Source organism: Eublepharis macularius, chromosome 5 (genome assembly GCF_028583425.1).
Source record: "Eublepharis macularius isolate TG4126 chromosome 5, MPM_Emac_v1.0, whole genome shotgun sequence".
Lineage (NCBI taxonomy): Eukaryota > Metazoa > Chordata > Lepidosauria > Squamata > Eublepharidae > Eublepharis > Eublepharis macularius.
The window spans coordinates 33,300,412-33,321,709 of record NC_072794.1 but is presented as its reverse complement, the minus strand read 5'-3'; the positions used below and the strand labels follow the sequence as shown (position 1 = coordinate 33,321,709).

Here is a 21,298-nt window from a genome sequence, read left to right as displayed (position 1 = left end):
CTGCCTCCCGGCTGTCTCCTGTCCCCTTCGCCCGAAGCATCAGACCCCAGACACAAAAAACAGCAACAACATATATCCACATGACTGTATGTACCACGACTGCCCCCTAACATAAAGCTGGGTCACCAAAATCGTAATGATTGAACAGGGTTTGCATTTCAGATCAGATGCAAAATATTTAAGGCTAGCATGGACGCCTTGCTTTAATTCTGTTTGGCTTTCTCAACAGCTCTGCTCCCCTGCTTGACTTTTTCTCACCTTTCTTCACCCTTTCAATTGCACTTTTCTGTTATGTTACCTTTCTCCCCTATTTTACTTCCTTGTGTGGATTCTGATTTGCTTCAGAATAAGAGACCTCAACACTTCACCTTATCCGCTTAGATTCATCACTGCTAACTGGTTTTCCATCTTTCAGCCACTGAATTGCAGGTGGGGGAATTCCACTGGCCTTACAGGAAAGCTGGATGTTTTCCCCAACAATGACACTCACTTCACTTGGCATTTCAGACCCAGCAATATCTGGAGGAACTTTGTGAGGAGAAAAACATACATTAGTAACATCTCTACATGAGTCAAATAGCAGTTTAGTTGACATATTGCACAAAGCAATAATTTAAGCTGACAATCAAGTGTGTGACTGTCTGAATGGAGGCCAATGAACTAACTAGATGTGTGTTAGGGTCCATTTGCAGTTGGTTTACTAAGCGCAGTTCATCTTAATCATGTTTTTTTGTGGTGTATGAATGCAATCACCCTGGCTTAATCCTGGCTTATTCCCTGGGAGTGCCCTTCTATTTTCAAGGTTTTGCATGACTGTGATCTAGATTTGAGTGATTGTGATCCGAATCCTGATTTCACAATCTAACTGGACTCAAAATAACATGGTTTTGCATGATGTCTGAAATCAGCCAGGATCTTTTAGCAAAGTGATTCAGGAACAACTACATAGAGCAGGGTGTTCTGAAAATCCACAGGGATTTCCCATGTTGTTGCTGCTTTGATAGCCCTGGTTTATTGTGCGTTGCCAGGACCAAACAAGACATTGCTCAAAAATGTCAGTAACTTTAATAGTTTTCCCAGTCCCCTCTATAATATCCAGTTACAACTTACTTGCAACTTGATATTGTGATGTTTCAGATTTCCTCACCCCCACACCAGAACCAAAATGGTTGCATATTATATTTATGTTTGGATTCTCTCTGTAAAGTGCTCTCAAATTTACAAGGAGAAAGCACTACATAGCTTAATAAATACATTCAAGTTATTTTACAACATCTATCCCAAGACTATTATTTTCAGGAAAGCAGAACACACATTCACAAACACACCAAATATTGTACCTTGAACAGAAAGACTGTAAAATTTCCGAGCTTTGCCTTCTACATTTGAGGCAATGCAGGAGTAGTTTCCACTGTCTGAATGCTGAGACCTAGCAATCTGCAGCTTGCTGCCTCCTGACAAAATATGCATTTCAAGGGAGTCAGAGACCTCTAAATGCAGACAAATAAAAAAGGAATCAGTTAGTATTGAATATATACAGAAGTTGCAGTTTAACTCAAACCTATAAATGACTACTAAACTCAACAACTTTTCAGTGTTGCCTGTAGTATATTAGGAAAAGGCAACATACTGTTTGCGTATCCTATCTGGCTCACTGTACCTTTTCCCCCAATTTTCTTTATCTTTCGAATAACAGGCCTGTGAATAAGTCACAACATTGCCAGAGCTATTTGGGTTGAGGAAAATGAGTCACACAGTCTGTTTTTAGATTATGTATCCCATACTTAGTACAGATGAGTTAACTGAGTGGCAGGCCACTTTCCTTGAACCCTTTTGCACTTATAGAACATGGATGTTTAGACTTTCTAACTGCCAATCACAAGAAAGCCAGCAGCCATCGAAGGCTGAAAGAGATCCAGGGCCAACCTGCCTCTTCTCTGAGACACATTGATCTCTTTAATGTGTCATTCAGTATTTTAATGTAATGCTTAAATGGCTTTTGTTAGCAGTTGCAAGAACAACTTTGGCCATGATAAACAGGGTTGCCAACTCCAGCTTGGGAAATTCCTGGAGATTTGGGGGTGATGCCTAGGGAGGGAGCTCAGCAGGGATGTGTTGCTATGGGATCTACTCTCTGGCATGGCTATTTTCTACAGGGGAACTGATCTCTGTGGTCTGGAGATTAGTTATAATTTTAGTAGAACTCCAGGCCCCACCTGGGGGTTGGCAATCATAAATAAAACATGGCACATTTTTTTTTAAATAAATAAATAATCCCCCCCCCCATTACTTCACCAAATGGCACTCATGGTCAGCCAACTGAGAATCTGGAGTTAACTTAATCAACTCTGAGAAATAATATAGAAGAGAACTATTTTGCAAGAATTTTCCAGCTGATAGCAGAATTTCTTTTGCTTGTAGCGGCTGGTATTCATTCTAGATAAGTTTTTGGTTGGAATTGGTTGGAATATGTATTGAAATATGTTTTAAATGTACCATTGTAACCTGCCTTGCTCCTTTGTTGAATGAAGGCAGGTTAAAAGTGGGGCCAATAAATAAAAACTACAACATTTCTTGTCCCGATATAATCTGTTTAAAGGGAATTCAGGAAAAGAACAAAGAAACTAATAATTGTGGTAACTTGTAGCATTATTATCTTTTTCCGTTGAAGTTTCAGTGAACTCTTTATATCGTAAAATATTGGACAAGCTACGTATAATCATGAATCACATTACCAATTGCCTTTCCATTCTTAAGCCATGTTATCGTTGGTGGAGGAATTCCAGTAGCATCACAAGTAAAGGTTACTGGGTTACTGATAGTTTCATTGATCCACTCTTGCTCAGGGCCTTCAATATTGGGCAGAACTGTGAATAAGAACAAATAATTACCGAAAGATGGGGGCCCAACACTATGCTCCCTCCCTTTCCCAGCCCACTACAGCTTCCTGTTGTATAGTCATCAGAAGTGACAGGGATAATTAATTAAGCAATATCTCCTGGAAGAAAAGAACCCAAGACAAATGGCCTTTGCTCAATGAACTGTTTGACTAACTAACTATTGGCCTATCTATCTAGGAATCCATCCATTTCCTTTCTTTCCTCCAGGGAGCTCAGGGCAGCATATATCATTTTCGTTTTCTCCATCTGATACTTTTGTTAATTTATTGAGAATATTTATATAGCTGCCTTTCTCTCAAGCATCTCGGGACCCACAATTGTGATTGTCGCAACAACCACGTAAGGTCAGTTAGGCTGAAAACGGAAGCAAGTGACTGGCTCAAGATCATCCAGTGAGCTTCATTGCCAAATTATGATCTGAAACCATGCGTCCTTGGTCCTTTTCTGACATGCTACACATTGGTTCCTACTACACAGGTATTTCCCCCAAAATGGAGGGCAGCACACACTCCACAGTTTTGGGGAGCTTCCACACCACACAATATCATGCTGAGCATGACTCATTGGGGCCCCTAGGGCTTTCTTGTTTAAACCGATTCAAACATAAATCTGCTTTAATTTGATTTAAACATAGAAATATAGAGTGGATACAGGCAGAACTTCCAACCAATAAGAGAATAAGAGGAGAAGGAAGAATTAAGTTCCCTCTTCAAAATGGATCTTATACTGCAGCTTAGCTGGTAAGGGAGAAGAGGACTGTTGGGCTGCAGTCAGCCCAGCATGATTTTCATCACTTGAGCGCTTCTGTGCCAGCAGGGGTTTTTTGAGCCAGAAAGCCCTGGAACAGCGTTCTGGCTCAAAAAAACCCACCTGGTGCCAGAACACCCTGGAACGGCATTTTGGCACCATTTTAAAATATCCATGTGACTGTTGTCACGTGGGTATTTTAAAAATGGCCTCTTTTGGCCATTTTTGGCCCGGATTGGACCCAAAACAGCCTGGATGGGGCCAGTGCCAGGTGAGGGAGGGTTCCCCCACCCAGCAATAGCCTGATCCTGGCTGGTTTTGCCTTGATCCAGGCCATTTCCGCACCATTTTGGTCTTCTGGGGGCAGTTTTGGGCCTAAAACAGTGTGGATTGGGGCAGAAATGGCCAGGATTGGGTCGGTACAGGGCGGAGGAGGGTTCCCTCACCCGGCACTGGCCCTATCCTGGCTGTTTTGGCCACAATATGGGCTGTTTCTGTGGCATTTTGGCCCTTTTGGGGCCGTTTTGGGCCCAAAACAGCCCAGATAGGGGGCAAAATGGCCAGGATCAGGGCAGTGCTAGGCTGGGGAGGGTTCCCCCACCCAGCACCACCCAAATTCTGGCTGTTTCAGCCCCAATCCAGGCCATTTTTGCCACTTTGGGGCCTTTTTGGGTCCATTTCAGGTCCCCAACTGCCAGGATCAGGGCTGAAACAGCCAAGATCAGGCCTCTGTCTGGCAAGGGAACACTCCCTCACCCAGCAGTGGCCCAATCCTGGCCATTTTGGGCCCCTTTTGGCCATTTTGGGCCAAATTCAGGCCCAAAATGGACAGGATCGTGCCCGAAACGGCTAGCATCAGGCCCAAAATGGCTAGGATCGGGTCTCTGCTGGGTGTCAGTGGCCCGATCCTGGCCATTTTGGGCCCCTTTTGACCACTTTGGGCCCAATTTTGGGCCATTTTGGATCCAGGGTGATCAGGGTCATTTCGGGCCTGTTTTGGCCCACCCCCCTCCACCCAATCCCCACATGGAAGCAGCCAGAGGCTCCTTGCTGTTCCTTTAAGCTTACCATGAACATTAAGGTGGAAATTTTTGTCATCACGCCCTGCGATATTTGTGGCTTTACATACATACTGGCCTGTATCAGATACCTGAGAATGTAAGAAAGGAAATTATAGTTTTTAGTCAGTGCTGAGAGAAAAGTGTTCATTCTGGGCAAAGTAGGCAACCTGTGTAGAAGCCTGAAAGGGGTTTTATTTTGGCTCAGTCAGGCAATCTGTGCGAGGCCTGAGCTGTCTGTGTGAAGTTATGAGATATTCTGTCTGTCAGGCAAACTGTATGTGCGCCTGGGTCTGTCTGTATATATCTGAGAGAGATACTATCTCGGTCAGGCAAACTATGTGGAAAGACCAGAGTAAAATTGTGTCTGTGTGGATGAGAAGAGAGTTTAATCTGCTAATTTGGGAGCTTGCTGCATGGGCTGAATGTACGTATAAGCAAACCACTTCCAAGAAGCAATCATTTACTATATTTCTATTCTGCTTTTTCTTACTGCTCAAAGTGGTTCCCAATAAATCAAGTTAATTATAAAAATAAACATCTCCCCCCACAACCAATTTCCAATATTAGTCCCAATAACTAAATCAATGGCATGATTAAAATCAGTAGTACCCAGACATACTGATGACAAGTGATCACAGCAGCTGATTCAAATATCTCGTTTGCCACACAAGCATTTAGTAGGAGCAGGTGGGGGGAAAGCAATACCTGCTTGGATTGAAATGTGCCCCCAAAGTAATTACATAAATCTATGTTTTCTTTGTTATGTTTGCTAATCAGTAGATACCAGTGAGTATCACTCGATACCAGTGATAACATCAGATTAAACAAACTGATTACTATTTCTGTTCTGCAAAGGATTATGAAGGTGGATGGCTAAACATATTTTGATTCCCTTGTCTTTTTATCTCTGTGCTTGTTTATTTGGTTTAACTGTTCATGTTTTTGTATTTGTTATAAGCTACCTCGAGAGCCTGATTGAGCAAATTTATATACCTCAGCACTCTTGATATGAAGCATTTGGCCATCTGCATTGATTTCCACATTGGACGATGCTGTGATCATGCGTCCATTCTTGTACCAGGTAATGACAGGAGGTGGAACAGCATTGGATTCACACTCGAGTGTCACTGGCATCCCCATCCTCACATTCACCACAGAAAGAGCTGAGCCGCTGTGGTCTTTAATGCTAGGAGGAACTTTGAAGAGGGGGGAATTATTATTATTATTTTTTACTTTTCTTGGAAGAAAGGATTGCAACCTTAGAAAAATTATCAGACGCTAATTTTTTTTTTTTGCCAGTGGCTAATATTCTTTAACTGACGCACCATAAACAGTAAGGAAGCTCCTTCTCCGGCTTTCCCCGGCACTGTTTCGGGCAATGCAAACGTATTCTCCGCCATCAGACAGCCGGGCCCTAGGAATCTGCAGTGTTCGACCACCTGAAAAGAGACAGCTCTTCGTTCATATATTTTAAAGGACTGTGTGTGTCTAGCTCTGGACACTTTAGTCACAAACATGAATCTTGTTCAAAGAACCTAACTGGGAGATGGTGGCATGAACAGCTAAGGAAGCATGAGCATTTCCATGGCACTTCTGAATCCACTTTGCAGGTTTCTCTTCATTAGGACATTCTGTCCCTATTTGAGGTGATATGCCAGCAGTCAGTTTGTTTGTGCAAAAAAGCATTCTTCTATTTTTTTTTCTTGAACTTTCCCCTTTACTTAAACCCTTCATTGGCTTAGAAGCAAAGTATGTCCTCATAAGCAATTGTTACATCAAGTATACACCCATGGCCATTGGTGCTATGTTAGTAGGCTAGAGACCTGAACATCTGTTCTTTCTTTCATTCTTTGCACAGAAAAATGTTAAATACATATCTTAAACTGATAAAAAGAAGGCAACTGGCTACTCCAAACAATTATATTTTCCTTTTGATTTGATCAGTTCCTTGAAAGTGTTCACAAATCTGACTTTTTCCCCAAATTGGATCATTTTAAGAACACAGCATGCAACAGAAATAGAATAGAAACGCCTCAAGAATACATTTGTCCCCAGCCATTTTATCTCGCTTACCAGGTACAATGAGAGCATTTGTATTCAGACTGACAGGTTTTCCATCCTTGAGCCAACTGAGATCAGGAGGAGGGAAGCCAGTGACCTCACAGGTCAAAGAGATGAAGTTATTCACAACCACAGTCAAATTCTCAGAATTAATGCCAACCATACTTGGAGAAACTGTGGAAAGACATACAAGTCCAAGCATTCTTTCTGATAGAACTGCAGTGGGTTTCATCAAGCAGAAGAATAACAGAATAATTTGTCTCATCAAACAACAGAAAAACAAATTTGTTTAGTTCAAATATTTCTATCCTACCCTTCTACTGATCAGACAGTACACAGGACAGCTTACAATAACATTAAAAGCACAAGGAAAGTCATACTACAATCTAAACAACAAAACTTTATAGCTCAGTAGAAAAACAGAAAGCGCAGCAATAAATGATCCTCAGCCAATAAGAGCAACAAAATCATCGGAAGCAACAGAGTAAAATCCAATAGTTAACAGTCGATTGACGCTAACAGGGCTCAGTTCAGTCTGTCCACCAACCAAAAGACCTTCAGAAAAGAACAAGCTGGAAGGCTAAGTGGGAGGTGATGAGATCGATTTCTTGGGGCAGAGAATTTCAAAGCTTAAAGCTCACAAGTGAAAAAGTCCTCCATTTTCATAACAGTCAGCACTGGCACCCAGAGCAGGGCACTTGTAATTGACCTTAAGCGCCAAGTGAGTTCGTATGGGCAGTGGTGAGGGACCCCTCAAGTCCCCTGGTCCCAAACTGTTTGAGATGTAAAATATAAGTGCCTGTATTTTGAATTCGCTCTGAAAGGAATTCGTAGCCACGGTCCTTGATATAATTCCGGCGATACAACATTCTACAGCTAGCCCTAATTAACTGTCTGCTGCATTTTGCAGTAACTGAAGCATCCAGTCCATTTTCTAAGGCAGCAGAACTACAAGGAGTAGTAGCAAGTTTCCATGACAGAGTGGGGGATCAGACTTGAGTTTTCTAGATCTTATTTCGGCACTCTAACCACTACACAATGCTGGATAATGATGAGACACTGATATATAAGATGGAAGGCAGGCAATGACAGACCACCTCTTTTCATCTCTTGCCTTGAAAACCCTATGGGGTTGCCATAAGTTGACTGCGACTTGACAGCACTTTCCCTCACTACCAGGCATAACTACGGGAATGGATGGGGGGCGGGGAGAGGTACAGTTGGAGGTTATCAGTAAATAAATGGTACCCAAAGCCATGTAATTTGATGAGGAGAGAACGTGGATAGAGAACAGCTGGACCAAAACTGGAAGGGACTTCTCAGAAGCATTGGGAAATGCTTTGCAATTTATCAAAGAAAAGCACACTCCCCTTTCTTTCCCACGGGACTTTGCCTTGGTTTATTCATTATTTAGTATCAAGAAAGTAATCACTATTTTTAAAAATAGGATGAGACAGCAGGAAATATTTCATCTCTTGGCAGTGAAGAAAAATAACTCATGATGACGAATGACAATGTTTTTCGCATCAGGACCACAAGCTGGGTGGCCTGTCTTGTGAAGATCCCTTGCACTATTATTTCAAGCCCCAGCCAAGGATTAATTTCCTACATAAATAATTTTTTTAAGGGAGAGATGGAATTGACATAAAGGCATGTTTAATTTGAAATTATACACCAGCCTTGAAAAAGCAGGGTTCACAGTTACTATTAAACACTATAGTCTAATGCAGAAATTATGGTAACTGAGCAGCTGAGTTTCTAAGCTCTTTCCCTCATGCTCCATAAAGGCTCATAGAATTTACCTGTGTCCTGATGTCCTCAAACCTGCATTTCTCCACTCCCTGCCAGCAGCAGCCAATGTTGTGTAGTGGTGGGTGGGTAAAGACGTGAAATGTTATGATGTCAGGACACAGCAAAGTTCTACTATACATTAAAAAGAGGGAGAGCTTTTAGTGGCTTAGCAAGATTTGGGTCCAGTAGCACCTTAAAGACCAACAAGATTTCCAGGATATGAGCTTTTGAGAGTTAGAGCTCCCTTCGTCAAATAAAAGTGGGAAAAGGAAGCTTTACAATCCAGGCAAAGGGTGGGAAGGGTATTTCAAATTAGTGGGTCAGGAAGCTTGTAATTAGCTTGATAGAGACCTGGATGTAAAGTGCAGAAAATTAGCATCTGTAATGCGAGAAAAACCCTATGTCCTGATTCAACCCTGGAGGATCCATTGTTCTAAATTTGCAAATGAACTCCATTTCAGCAATCTTGCATTGTAATTGTCCTTTGAAGTTTCTTTGCTTGAGAACTGCTACTTTTAGGTCAGTGATGGGACATCCTGGCAAATTATAACAACAACATTCAATTTATATACCGCCCTTCAGGACAACTTTAATGCCCACTCAGAGCATGTCATTATTATCCCCAAAACAAAACACCCTGTGAGGTGGGTGGGGCTGAGTGAGCTCCAGAGAGCCGGCCCGTAACTAGCCCAAGGTCACCCAGCTGGTTGTTGTGGGTTTTCCGGGCTGTATTGCCGTGGTCTTGGCATTGTAGTTCCTGACGTTTCGCCAGCAGCTGTGGCTGGCATCTTCAGAGGTGTAACACCAAAAGACAGAGATCTCTCAGTGTCACAGTGTCACTGAGACACTGAGAGATCTCTGTCTTTTGGTGCTACACCTCTGAAGATGCCAGCCACAGCTGCTGGCGAAACGTCAGGAACTACAATGCCAAGACCACGGCAATACAGCCCGGAAAACCCACAACAACCATCGTTCTCCGGCCGTGAAAGCCTTCGACAATACATCACCCAGCTGGCTTCAAGCGCAGGAGTAGGGAATCAAACCTGGCTCTCCAGATTAGAGTCCCGTGCTCTTAACCACTACACCAAACTGGCAGTACACCAAATTAAAATGTTCTCCCGCTGGTTTCTGAATGTTGTGATTTTTGATATCAAATGTTTATACCCTGGAAATCTAGTTGGTCTTTCAGATGCTACAGGACCAGAATCTTGTTCTTCTACTACACACCAGAAATTTTTAGTGACTTGTCTCATTTGGCCCCAAGTACTCAACTAAAAAGAAAAATAACATTGTTCTCTGAGTATTTCCATATTCCCTCAGTTCTCAAGTTCCATAGCAGTTGGAGCAAACATTTACTGAAATCTATTTGAATTTCCCCTTTGACCCTAACATTCTTGGGACAGCTTCTTAAGTATGAAGAGTTCCATCAGTTACCTGATGGAACATTACTGCACATATGAATTAGAATAACATTTTGAAGTGTAGCCTTTTGCATCAGTATTTCGAACCACTATTTAATTTGTTTTTGATTTAGGTTCCTAGACATTTATGAGTTTGAGTTCAGGTCTCTGTCAGGCCATCTAAAAATGTCCTATTATTCCGATCATTATTATTCTGATCATCTCAAAAGCAGAGCCTGACACAGTGGTATTCTAAAGGCCTAACTTTTTTAGGGGGTGACATGAGAACTTTGTATCAGACATGCATGAGCATTTGGGGCCTCCCAGACACAGGCTAATCTTTTCCGCTCGTGATCTCAGCATGCGATGAGAAGCAGCTTCAGTCTTGCTACCCCATGCAATTTTCATGTTCTCAGAAGTCTGCCCCATGAAGTTTAGTACATGTGAACCTGATTTTCAGGGTTCTGGTTTGCATGTACGGGAGTTACAGATACGTGTATTGCCTCTTTCAGACAAAACAGCAAACAGGAGGATCACATGCAGCACAGGGGGAGTGGGAATGACTGAAAGGAAGGGTCAAGAGAGCGATAAATTCTGTTTATTTCAGTGGGTTAGTAGGTTTGGAGGACAGAGATGATGTTGAGTAGAGACAATAGTTTGAAGACTGGCCCTGATGATTTGAGTGGTCCATTTAAATCTATGTCGTGTTGCCATTTCTCATTAACAAGTTCTTGTAACCCCCTTGCTCTTTTTCTGTGAAAGTGTACATTTTAGCACCTTGGTGAATCAAGATCTGATTGAACATGAAAATACTTTTTTTTGTAGATTGGAATCTTTGCATTAAAACGTTCCTTATTTGAGTGCAACCAATCCACATCTTAGAAAATAGCAATCTTACCATGAACATTAAGGTTAAATTTTTTTTTGGCACTTCCTGCTGTGTTCTCCACAACACAGATATACCTGCCTGTATCTGTTATTTGGGAACTGAGGATCTAGAAGAAGATGATAAAAGGTATTAAAGTGATGTATGTGCATGAAATAAATAATGGAATGTCAAATATATATACGTGTATGCATACCAATTAAATATTGAAAACAAGCCTCTTGCTATTATTCTTATTGTGATTGCTCTACAGTAAAATATAGTTTAGATTCGTGAGAATAACATATAACAGTTCAGGGAATTCCTCTTTTTGCATGTTTATGTGCAGCAACAACCTTCAACAGAAAACAATACTGAAAGTCTGGGATGAGCAATAAATCTATACTTCAAAGCTTTTTAAACAAACACAGATAAAGTTTTAACAAGTAATCCCACGTTGTACACATGACCACACGATCAGCGTCTCATCTGCTCATGTGGTGAGATTTTGCTAACCCTGTAATATTGATTGCAAATGTGGAAACAAGGGAAAGATGAAAATTCTTATCAACATATGGGCAAACTCTTCAGATGACAGGCTTCCCATGGGGCAAAAAGCTAACTTCAGGAAGTTATCACTTGGTAAGTGGTTATCTGCATTAATCATTATTTTTGTGTGTGGAATATAGATCCCATATTCTGCGTTAGGTTTACCTATGTCTATGGTAACAGGAGCTACCTAAACAAGGATGAACAAAGAGCACAGGCTACCCATTCGCGGGGTCATTCCATCCCTACAAAGATATCATTGCACTTGACAATTATTACAATGCTGCCTCCATTTAGTCCCTGCCCCCTTCATCTTGACACCTGAGACCTGCATTGCTCCTTGTTTTGCATTAAAGCCACGTAAACAAGTCTCTGGTCAGCACAGAACAAAAGACAGAGATGGAAGAAGAGGAAGAAAGACCACACAGTGACTTAATTGCACAAGGTTCTGGAAAATTCTGGGAGAGAAAGGCCTTATTCAGAAAAGTCATTCAAATCACTCATCAAGTACCACCCCTACATTTAATCAGTGGTTCTTTTGCCAAAAACGACTCTGTCATTATGATCTTGTCCAATTAATTTCCACAGGATCTATGCCTATATTTGGACCTACTACCTTCCATCTCTTTGCCATGTTTTGCCTAGGATTTAATTTTGACTCTGAGAATTCCATTCCCAACCATGCCCAATGTACCTTATTTAGGCTCATAAACGTTTCCATCCTCAGCAACCCAACCATTACCTGAAGCGTTCTTCCGCTGGCTATGAACCTGTGTAGGGAATCTTCAACTAAGAGCTGTCCATCTTTCTGCCAGGTTATGCTTGGAGTAGGGCTGCCATTTGCTATACATTCCAGAAGTGCCATCTTGCTCACAAGCACAGTTACTTCTTCAGGCATATCACCATTGGCTCCATTAATAGATGGGGGCACTGAGGGATGCAAAATTGCGGGAAAAGTTATTCAATGTTCTCTAGTCTTTGACTACTTTACAAAGCTTCTGAATGGGTAAAATCTAAGTAAGGTGAATGTTAGACTTGCTAACAGGAATGGAAGCACGTTGCAAATATTTAAGCTAAAATATTACTGCCTTGTAAAAAAAGCAAGCATTTCCCTAAATGGAGTACACAGTTTCTTCCATGGGAAAAAAATGTTATTTGATAGTGAAGGACTTGGAGAAAAGGTGGAAAAAACCGTGAGGAATCTCTCTGGATTCTGCAAACAAGAAGTTCAGACAAAACTCATTGATACCCTTGTCCAAAACATGATCCATAACAGAACGATCAGATATAGAAATTTGTTCTTTATCTCAAAAGAAAAATCTTTAGAGACATAAATGAGGAAGTTTCTATTGATGCTCCATGGCACTGAATCACTTCATTCTTAACAGAACTGTGAGAATTTCTCTACTGGGGAATTCTAGAAGGATCTCAAACATGAGCAATTTGGTCAATTACAAGATCTTCTACACCTAAATATCTTTCAATACTATTCCATTTATTTCAAAGAAGTCTACATAGCACATGTCTGAAGAAAAGAGCTCTGACTCTGTCTTTGAAAATCTTGTTGTTCTCTAATGTGCCCTGGACAAAAATTCTGCTGTTCTGTTGCAGAACAATAAGGCTACCTACTCTCCTATCTACATAGCACATAGACTTTTAGATAAAAAGTGCAAATTAGTATTTAAAATAGTTAAAAACTTAAAAGAAATCCAAAAAAATTAAGGAGAAATGAATGCTCATATTTAAAATAACAGAATAAAATTTTAAATGCAAATTCGTTTCTGAGCCTTTTGGTTAAGATCAAGTGTAATCTTTCAATACTAGCCTGTTGAAACGCTCTTAAAATATTCAAGAAAGGAAATTATACAGCTCCTCTAAGAAGCTTGCCACACTGCGGAAATTATTTTTATTACCATTATAATGATGGAATTCTTCAGGGCCCTTCCAGGTGGCCTAAAAGATCACTTTGTTGTTATAGTACTGCTATTAATTTGAATACTTAATAGTACTACTATTAACTTGAAAACTTAAGGGTATACTGGATGCTGCCCAATATTTTAAATGGGCAGGGCCCGTGCCATATTGGCTTAATGGTTTAAAAGCATAAAACGAGTGCTAACTCTTAACCGTTAACCATGTGTATACTGAGATAAATAAATAACAGGAGTGGCAGAAAGAGCCAGATCCACACTGCTCAAGGTGTGAGACATCACTGGCATGCCCACTTATTCAGGCTTGAGGCACAGACTCTGCTAAGATTAAAGCTACAAATACTGATAAAAATTACCAGATTTTTAAACAGTGGGAGCAAATGATCATCAAACCATGAATTTCTGAATGACTGCTATTACAGATGAAGCCACTATGCTAACAGAACGTAATATAAAGTGTTAACAATTGAATACAGTTATATATAGGGATCTTACTTTTAACACTTCACTTACTTAATGAATCATTAGGGTCACACAGACTCCAATTAAGCCACAGATCAAAAGAGATGTATCTGACAATTACACTAATTTAACATAAAGATTATGGTCTACATCTATTAAGGGCAACAGTTTATGGTACAGAAATAGAATTTGATGGGGATGTTATCTAAAGTCTGAAACAATTGATTAATTTTAATTAATAATTTCAGATATTAATCTAGATCTGTGGTAAATTGGAAGTATATAATTCCTCTATATCTCCATTACTAGTTATACACATCCACATGCTCAGATACAATAGCACATAACAGGATGGATATTCAATACAGTAAGACATAATCATTGCTATATGATCGTATATGAATTGTAAGTTTATGTTATTTATGATTGTATGAATGTATAATAATTTAGAAAACACATACTAAATGTAATAACAACAACTGCACTTATATACCTCTCTTCTAGACAGATAAGTGCCTCACCCAGAGCAGTGAACAAGTTACTGTTATTATTATCCCCACAATACAGCTGGGGAGCTGGGGCTGAGAGGAGTGGCTCACCCAAGGCCACCTACTGAGCTCATAGCAGAAGTGGGATTTGAACCAGTAGAGTGCTGATTCTTTGTCTTACTGGCTGGATCAGCATTAAAACAGCTATTATAATATGTAATGAGAGTTCTCATTTAATTGGAGGGGTTTGATCCTAATCTAACCATGTAAGCTTTAATTGAGTGATTGACTTAAATCTGCATATATTTGCTTAAGAATAAAAACTATGGTTCTGTATAGTTCTGTATACGGTTCTACGGTAGTGTATAGATTGTGCCTCTTCTATGTGCTACTTGCTGTTTTTATGAGAAATCCAACTTTAAAAAAATCTGCTTCCCAGTCAACTGGGGGAAACTTTCGGTCAATTAAAAGTTACTGATTAGTAAATTAAGCAATGCTACTCTAGAGAGACCTAGCTGAGCTTACAGCACTTTTAGTGAAAACCCATTTTTAAAAACAGACAAAGGAGGGTGTTGAAACATCATGGATCAACTTTTTCTTTATTTTCAGAGAATGCGCAGACAAAGCATCTGGATAGGTTAAAGGGAAAATATTTTGTACCCTTCTGTCAGTTGGCAGGAGGATTAAAATTAGCTTCAACAGAGATTCTGAAAAATGTCTCATTCTCTTATTGTTTCCTGTTCCCTTTATTACACAGAAGGGGATACAGTATTTCTAATATCAAACAATATAAGGTAGGCTTACAAAGCACACGGACATCATACTGCATGGAATCTTCTCCAGCTTCATTTACAGCCACACATGTATACCGTCCAGCATCTTCACTCTGAGCCCGTGGAATCTGCAAAACACGACCTCCTGGGAAGAAAACAGAAAGGACTGAGGAGGCCTTCTCATCAAATATAGTCCCAGGGCCAGTGTCAAAGGTCAGCATCATTTGGCAGTGGTTACAGCCTAAGAACTTCAGGAAGGTTCGCCACCACCCCGGCTCACCAGAGCACAGAATCAATAGCTATCTCCCTGTTACACTGTGTCAAAGTGACAGAATACCACCATCCCAAGCCATTGGGCCTCCACCCAAGTCTACCAGAATAACAAAGTGGTAATAGTCATTGCCACTTGCTAACTTGGTTCCTTGTCTCTGCACAGCAGTGGCTCCTACTGTTCATAGCAACCATCGCCATATGCTGGGTGAGGAAAAGCAATGGCAATAGCTAGGTGAAGGAAAGCACAACTGCTCCCACTGCCTACCTTCCACCTCCATCTGAATGAAGAGTGGAGCAAATGAGTTAGAGGAGGATAAGATGATGGTAGTGCACTTACTGATGGTTGTATATCAGATGGTATTTTTCCCAGGATCAGGAGGAATACTCAGAGCTGGTCCAGCGCAGCACCCTTACCTGACTTAATACCTATATATATATATATATATATATATATATATATATATATATATATATATATATATATATATATATATATGCATTTTCTCCCTTCAGTTTAGCTAAGATGATCAGTGAGCAAAATAAGACTTTTGCATGCACAGATTTTAAAATAGTTGTCTACTCCTTCCATAAAAGATAGAAGGAAACTAACAGTGTTCAATTAAAGAAATAATATATAAAGCTAAGAGTAAGTGTTGTAGCACCTGGTAAGTTTTGTTTAAACATGGTTTAAACTTACAGTTTAAACTTAAAGCAATTCACAGCAACAAAAGCCCACATAATTGAGACTGCTCTGGTAACAGTCTCCAGGATAGGTGGGACTCTTTCCCTCTCCCCTAAGCCATGCTACTATCCTATGCAGCAGTTAGACAAACAGGTCAGTGTCCTGAGTAGGGATGTGCAATCCGGAACCAGGATTCAGGGAAAAGGCTGGATTTTTGCCTATCTGGCTAAATTCTGTTGGGCTTTCTCTGGGTTGAGGTTGCATTTGGGAGTGCAGGATATACCTGTGCAGTCACAATTCTAACAACTTTTTCTGGAGCCACCATGACAGTGAGAATTATAAAAATTGTATATAAAGAATAGTACTCATTCACATGCAGTTCCCTCCATAATAAACTGGGATGTATATGAATCTGAGGAGATGTGTATATAGGAAATTCACTGACACCACCTCATGCATGAGCTTGTGGTAGAGAAGTTCAGAACTTCCAATAACTCCATCGGTCACCAAAAAGATAACTGGACTGAGAAAAAATGTTTCTCATTCCTGCAGAACATGTGCATCTAACATAACAGTTCAGAGCTCTTTTGCTTGTATTGCATATAACCAACATGCTGCAATGCATGAAAATTAACCCACAGGATTTTAAACCACAGCAACTTGCACATAATAGCATAAAGTGACCTGTCAGTTACTCTGTTTAATACAAACCTGGTAATATCAATACTTTATCACTCGAACTCAGGGGATAACCATCCTTATACCATGTGAGTGCCGGAGGAGGAACAGCATTGGTCTCACAGTATAGAGAAAGAGGATTATTAATGATCACATCCTTTGGTTCACCTCCTTGTCCTATACCCAGAGCATTGCCAGCTTCCCAGCCACTGGACAGTTTTTGGAAACTAGGAGGAACTGTGAGAGATGACAGAAAGGAAGACAAGAATGAGATATTTAATGCCTGAATACTGCATATGAAGGAACTGCCACATGCAAAGCTTTGCTTACGAACAGTTCAGGACAGCAATAACAGTTCAGGACAGGAAAAACTATGATTAAAAAGATTCCAATTCATCTACAGTCTAATGCAAATGCTTATTTAGTATACGTGGAATGCTGGATTGAAATCTTTGAAGCCACGAGCTAATGATTATGAGCATTATCACAGGCAAATACTCAATACTGCACTGCTGTTTTCCAATCAGTTAAGTTCACACAGCTAAACCCTTTGCCGCCTATTGCTAAAGGCGAGGAGGAAGGAGGAGGCAAGACGACAAAAACTCAGACCACACACTTGACCGGAGTAAAGAAGAGGCCACAACTTTATTGAAACAGCATGTAAGGAGCATTGGCAGTCATGTGGATCGGATCCCGCAAAACATCGGCTGACCCACCTGCCAGCCGATGAACCCCTCCCCCCTCAGACCCCAGCTGAGGGGGAGGAACCAAGGAGGGCATTAAAGGGGGATATCATGTGGGTGTACACCTCTGCATGATTCCCCTGCCACCTAGAAGTGAGTATGCCCTGGCAGCCCTCAAGCTGGGCATGTAACTCCATCACTCACTCCCAAGTTTCCTTATGGGAATCTCTTTAACGGGGAACCTGGACGTGGAGGCCCTGGTTCCCCCAAAAGAGATCTGATCCAATGACCAACCGCCATAGAAAGTTGTGATGAGAAAAACAATGCAGCAAAATGAGGGAGAGGGGGTGGGTCTTCGCAGCCAGGAGCAAAGTGTGGAGGCACGGGGAGGCTGCTTGGTTAAATACAAAGTGGCCGGACAAGACTGTGTCCCTGAGGTCTAGCGGCAAGCCCTGCCACCTGGCCGTTCGACCCCAGCCACCTCTGATTGGGCAGCCAGGATTTAAAACTATTGGCTGCCAGCTTGCCCAGGGGAAGCTGGGCGAGCAAACATGGCGGCCGCCATGCTCTATCCTGCCTCCCCGCCCGCAGTAGCAAACCGTCCACCCAGTAAGTCAGGTGTTCACGCTTATCATTTGCATTGAGACACAAAGATATGCTGCTCTCTACTGCCAATGTTCTGAATCACCATGATCAGGCCCCTCACTTCCTAACAGTTCTGGGGTTTGAGGAGAGGCAAGGGGACCTATACAAAAAAGTTAGTATTTGTTTGCATAACTTGGTCATTCTCCCCTTTTCCTTTGCATGCACTCTTTTCCTTCTAATTGCTCCCATTCTTATTCCCAGCACACCTCCATGCTAGCTTCTCCTTTTCCCCCCTAACAGAGTGATTCCTATTTAACTTATATTAGGAGCACTGAAGATTTCATCCTTTAGTTTTCCTTATCACCCTGGTATATATGCATGCAGGCACATGTGCATTTGTACCTTGGATATTGACATCAAATTCCAACTCATCTTCTCCAGCGATATTCGAGGCCACACAACTGTAACGGCCAGTGTCAGATATCTGCGCTGCCTTTATTTGCAGGATGCGTCCGCTGGCTTGGATCGTTATGTGATCATCTGATGTAATAGGCTGTGATTTAATTATCAAAAACAATCCATGAGCATGATATAAAACATGCAAATACAGCATCATACATCAGGCCCGCACAGCTCGTGATCTATCAGGTAAAATACAACCATACAAGTACATGAAACATCTTCACTTCCTCTCTGTTTTTGCAGGTTGCAAAAAGCAAGCACCATACATGACTGGTGGGCCACATTCATCCCGTAGAAGCATGAAATAACAAATAAGCAAGTTTAACAGTCCATTTCCCCTCCATTTCCATTCAAAAGTTGAGGGTATTCTTCCTGAGAGTTTGCTTGCAAATCATTAAAAATGAGAACATAAGAAAGCAATACAGTTGTATTAATGCTACTTTGCCAAAGGAAACAAGAAATTTCCATTAATGTGCTTCTTAATACTAGGAATCTTGAACCTTGCCAAAAGACTAATTCTGGGGGAAGAGCATCCAGTTCTCTGTCGATGGGATTTGCTCTTATGTCAGAACTTAAACAATTCTATCAGCCAAGAGTAACATTCCATGTGCCAATGTATACCAGCTCAACGGCAGCCACAGAATGCATTAAGCCAGAGTGCTAAAAAGGAAGAGCAAGGAGGAACATTACAGAATTACAAAACATAAGTAGCCAGTGTGCTGTCATAGTTAGAGCACTGGACCAGGCTCTGGGACACCCAGGTTCAAGTCCCCCACTCCATCATGGAAGCCTGATGGGTAATCTGGGGCCAATCATGCACTCTTAGGGTTGTGGTAAGGATAAAACTCATAGGGTTGTGGTAAGGATAAAATGAAGCAGGGAAGTTAAGCCATTTTAGGTTTCCATTGCAAAAGGTGGGGGAGTGGGGTATAAATGAAGTAAATAAAATAAACAAACTGCAACAGACACCCCTTATTTTACTATTAAGCAGTTCTGTGAGGTTGATCCTAATTTCACAGGAAAGGATTTTCTGCAGGCTAAGATTCTACTTGTCTTTTCTGCTCACAGTAGGCACTTCCGTTTGGGGAAGGGTGGGAGGGAGATTTTCATTTATCCCTTCCCACACTGCCCCCCCCCACTTCAGTCCTCGTAGTAGGGGGCCCCACTAACCCATAGGGGCACAATTTGGGGGAGGACAAAGGACTGCAGCAGGAATGGGGATGGGAGGCCCCATTTATGCAACACAGCTCGACTCACACTGCAGAGGAGCTAAGCCCATGTTGTTAAGATAGAAAGGAGGGAGAAAGTGTACATATGTATGGCACAGTTGATTTGTTTCTTTAAAATCACTTATTGAAACAAATGAAAAATGTGACTGGCCTGTCCATCCTTGTACCATCTGATGCCAGCCACAGGAATCGCGTGAGCTTCGCATTCCAGTGTAAAACTGTTATTCACTCTGATCTTCACTTCTTTAGGAGACGGACCCACTCCTGATAAGTCTCCTCTATTTATGATGGGTGGGACTGCATAGGAAGAAAGTGCCCAAGAACTGAAATATCAGACTCTCACTCAGTTACCATCCAATGAATTATCAGAGAGAATACATACACAGAGGAACAAACCAGGCCAGGTAATTGCTCTGCACTGGAGCCCACATCAGCAAGTAAGCATTAGAAACAGGGTCATGGGCTAGGTACAGGTACAGTCCTAGCTACATAAAATGCTTTGTATATGACACTCTACAGACCTGACAGAGAAGGAAGACAGCATGGCCAGTTCAAACGGGCAAACTGCTGTGTTGAGAAGTGTGGATTGAGTGCATTTACACAGAGCACACTGCACAGAGTGAAGAATCTGGCACATAATGCGTGATTACTTTGGTAACATCAAAGTTACAGTTCACATTCTGGTGGCAATCAAGAGGTGATTCATATTCATACAATTAAGAGGAGACAACTGGCAAAACTCAATGATGTGTATGCAGCCATGCACTTTATGAAGCAGAACTTTCTTATTTTATCCTCCTTTTCTTATTTTATCCCCACTGAGTCCTCCCACTCATTTTACTCCTGGGACTCAGCAGACCGTTAGGGGCTGCATAAAGGGCAACATTGAGGTCTACAGTAGTAGAGAGGACTGATCAATGCCCCCTTTTCTACAAGTGGGTAATTTTGTTCTCTCAGAGGAACTGCATGGTTGGGTACATTTCTATTTTATTCTAAATTAATTTCCATCTTTAAATCCAGAACCTGAGGACATGAACAACCTTCACAAACCAGAAACACGGGGTTATTCAAGGTAACTAGGTCCTTTCTCATGCAGCCATTGCTGTTTATATACCCCCATTAGTCAGCTCAGTTTTGGCAACTTTAAAGGATGAACAGTTAGTTGGAATGAGTCATGTATTGGGCGTATAATGCAGCACACGCATGACTACTGCACCATGTTCCAAAGTCTGCACAGATCAACACTTCCATCATGAAAGTGGCCCTTTCATTTCAATCAGGTTTGGCCTGAAGCTATTCCAAGATTACTGCGGTCCATTAGCAATTAATAATTCATTTATAGGACTTTTTTTCCAATCCACATTGGAAGACTGGAAACCATGCCTATGGATTAAATATAGCTAAAGACAGACACACATCCTATCATTAGAAAGAGAACCAGGAGGACTCTTAGCACAGCAAAGCATGTGCTTTGCATGCAGGCTCCATCCCTTGCTTCTGCAACTAAACGCTATTTGGTAAAGAGGTCTGAGACCTTGGAGGGTGGGTATCACTAGACTACATGAACTTGGCCATGCAAATCTTAGAAGTGTCTTCTCTCACATGCGGCTTTTCCATCATTGCTTCTTCCTTTCCTACAGTGAGAACAGCAAGTGCTCTCATTTGTCAGCCACATTCT

General features: G+C 41.4%; 1 protein-coding gene across 1 annotated transcript in view; it reads right to left on the bottom strand.

The window, feature by feature from the left end:
* The window catches only part of HMCN1 (hemicentin 1), a 278,171-nt gene that overhangs the window by 67,566 nt on the left and 189,307 nt on the right, over nt 1-21,298 (bottom strand). The window contains exons 52-64 of the mRNA XM_054980206.1: nt 19,772-19,917; nt 18,332-18,482; nt 16,695-16,898; nt 15,060-15,173; nt 12,117-12,304; nt 10,859-10,955; nt 6,782-6,943; nt 6,034-6,147; nt 5,702-5,904; nt 4,716-4,797; nt 2,736-2,867; nt 1,341-1,490; nt 369-528 (exon numbers count right to left, since the gene is read on the bottom strand). Of these exons, the coding sequence (XP_054836181.1) occupies nt 369-528; nt 1,341-1,490; nt 2,736-2,867; nt 4,716-4,797; nt 5,702-5,904; nt 6,034-6,147; nt 6,782-6,943; nt 10,859-10,955; nt 12,117-12,304; nt 15,060-15,173; nt 16,695-16,898; nt 18,332-18,482; nt 19,772-19,917 (1,903 nt within the window). The remainder of the gene's footprint in view (nt 1-368; nt 529-1,340; nt 1,491-2,735; nt 2,868-4,715; nt 4,798-5,701; nt 5,905-6,033; nt 6,148-6,781; nt 6,944-10,858; nt 10,956-12,116; nt 12,305-15,059; nt 15,174-16,694; nt 16,899-18,331; nt 18,483-19,771; nt 19,918-21,298) is intronic.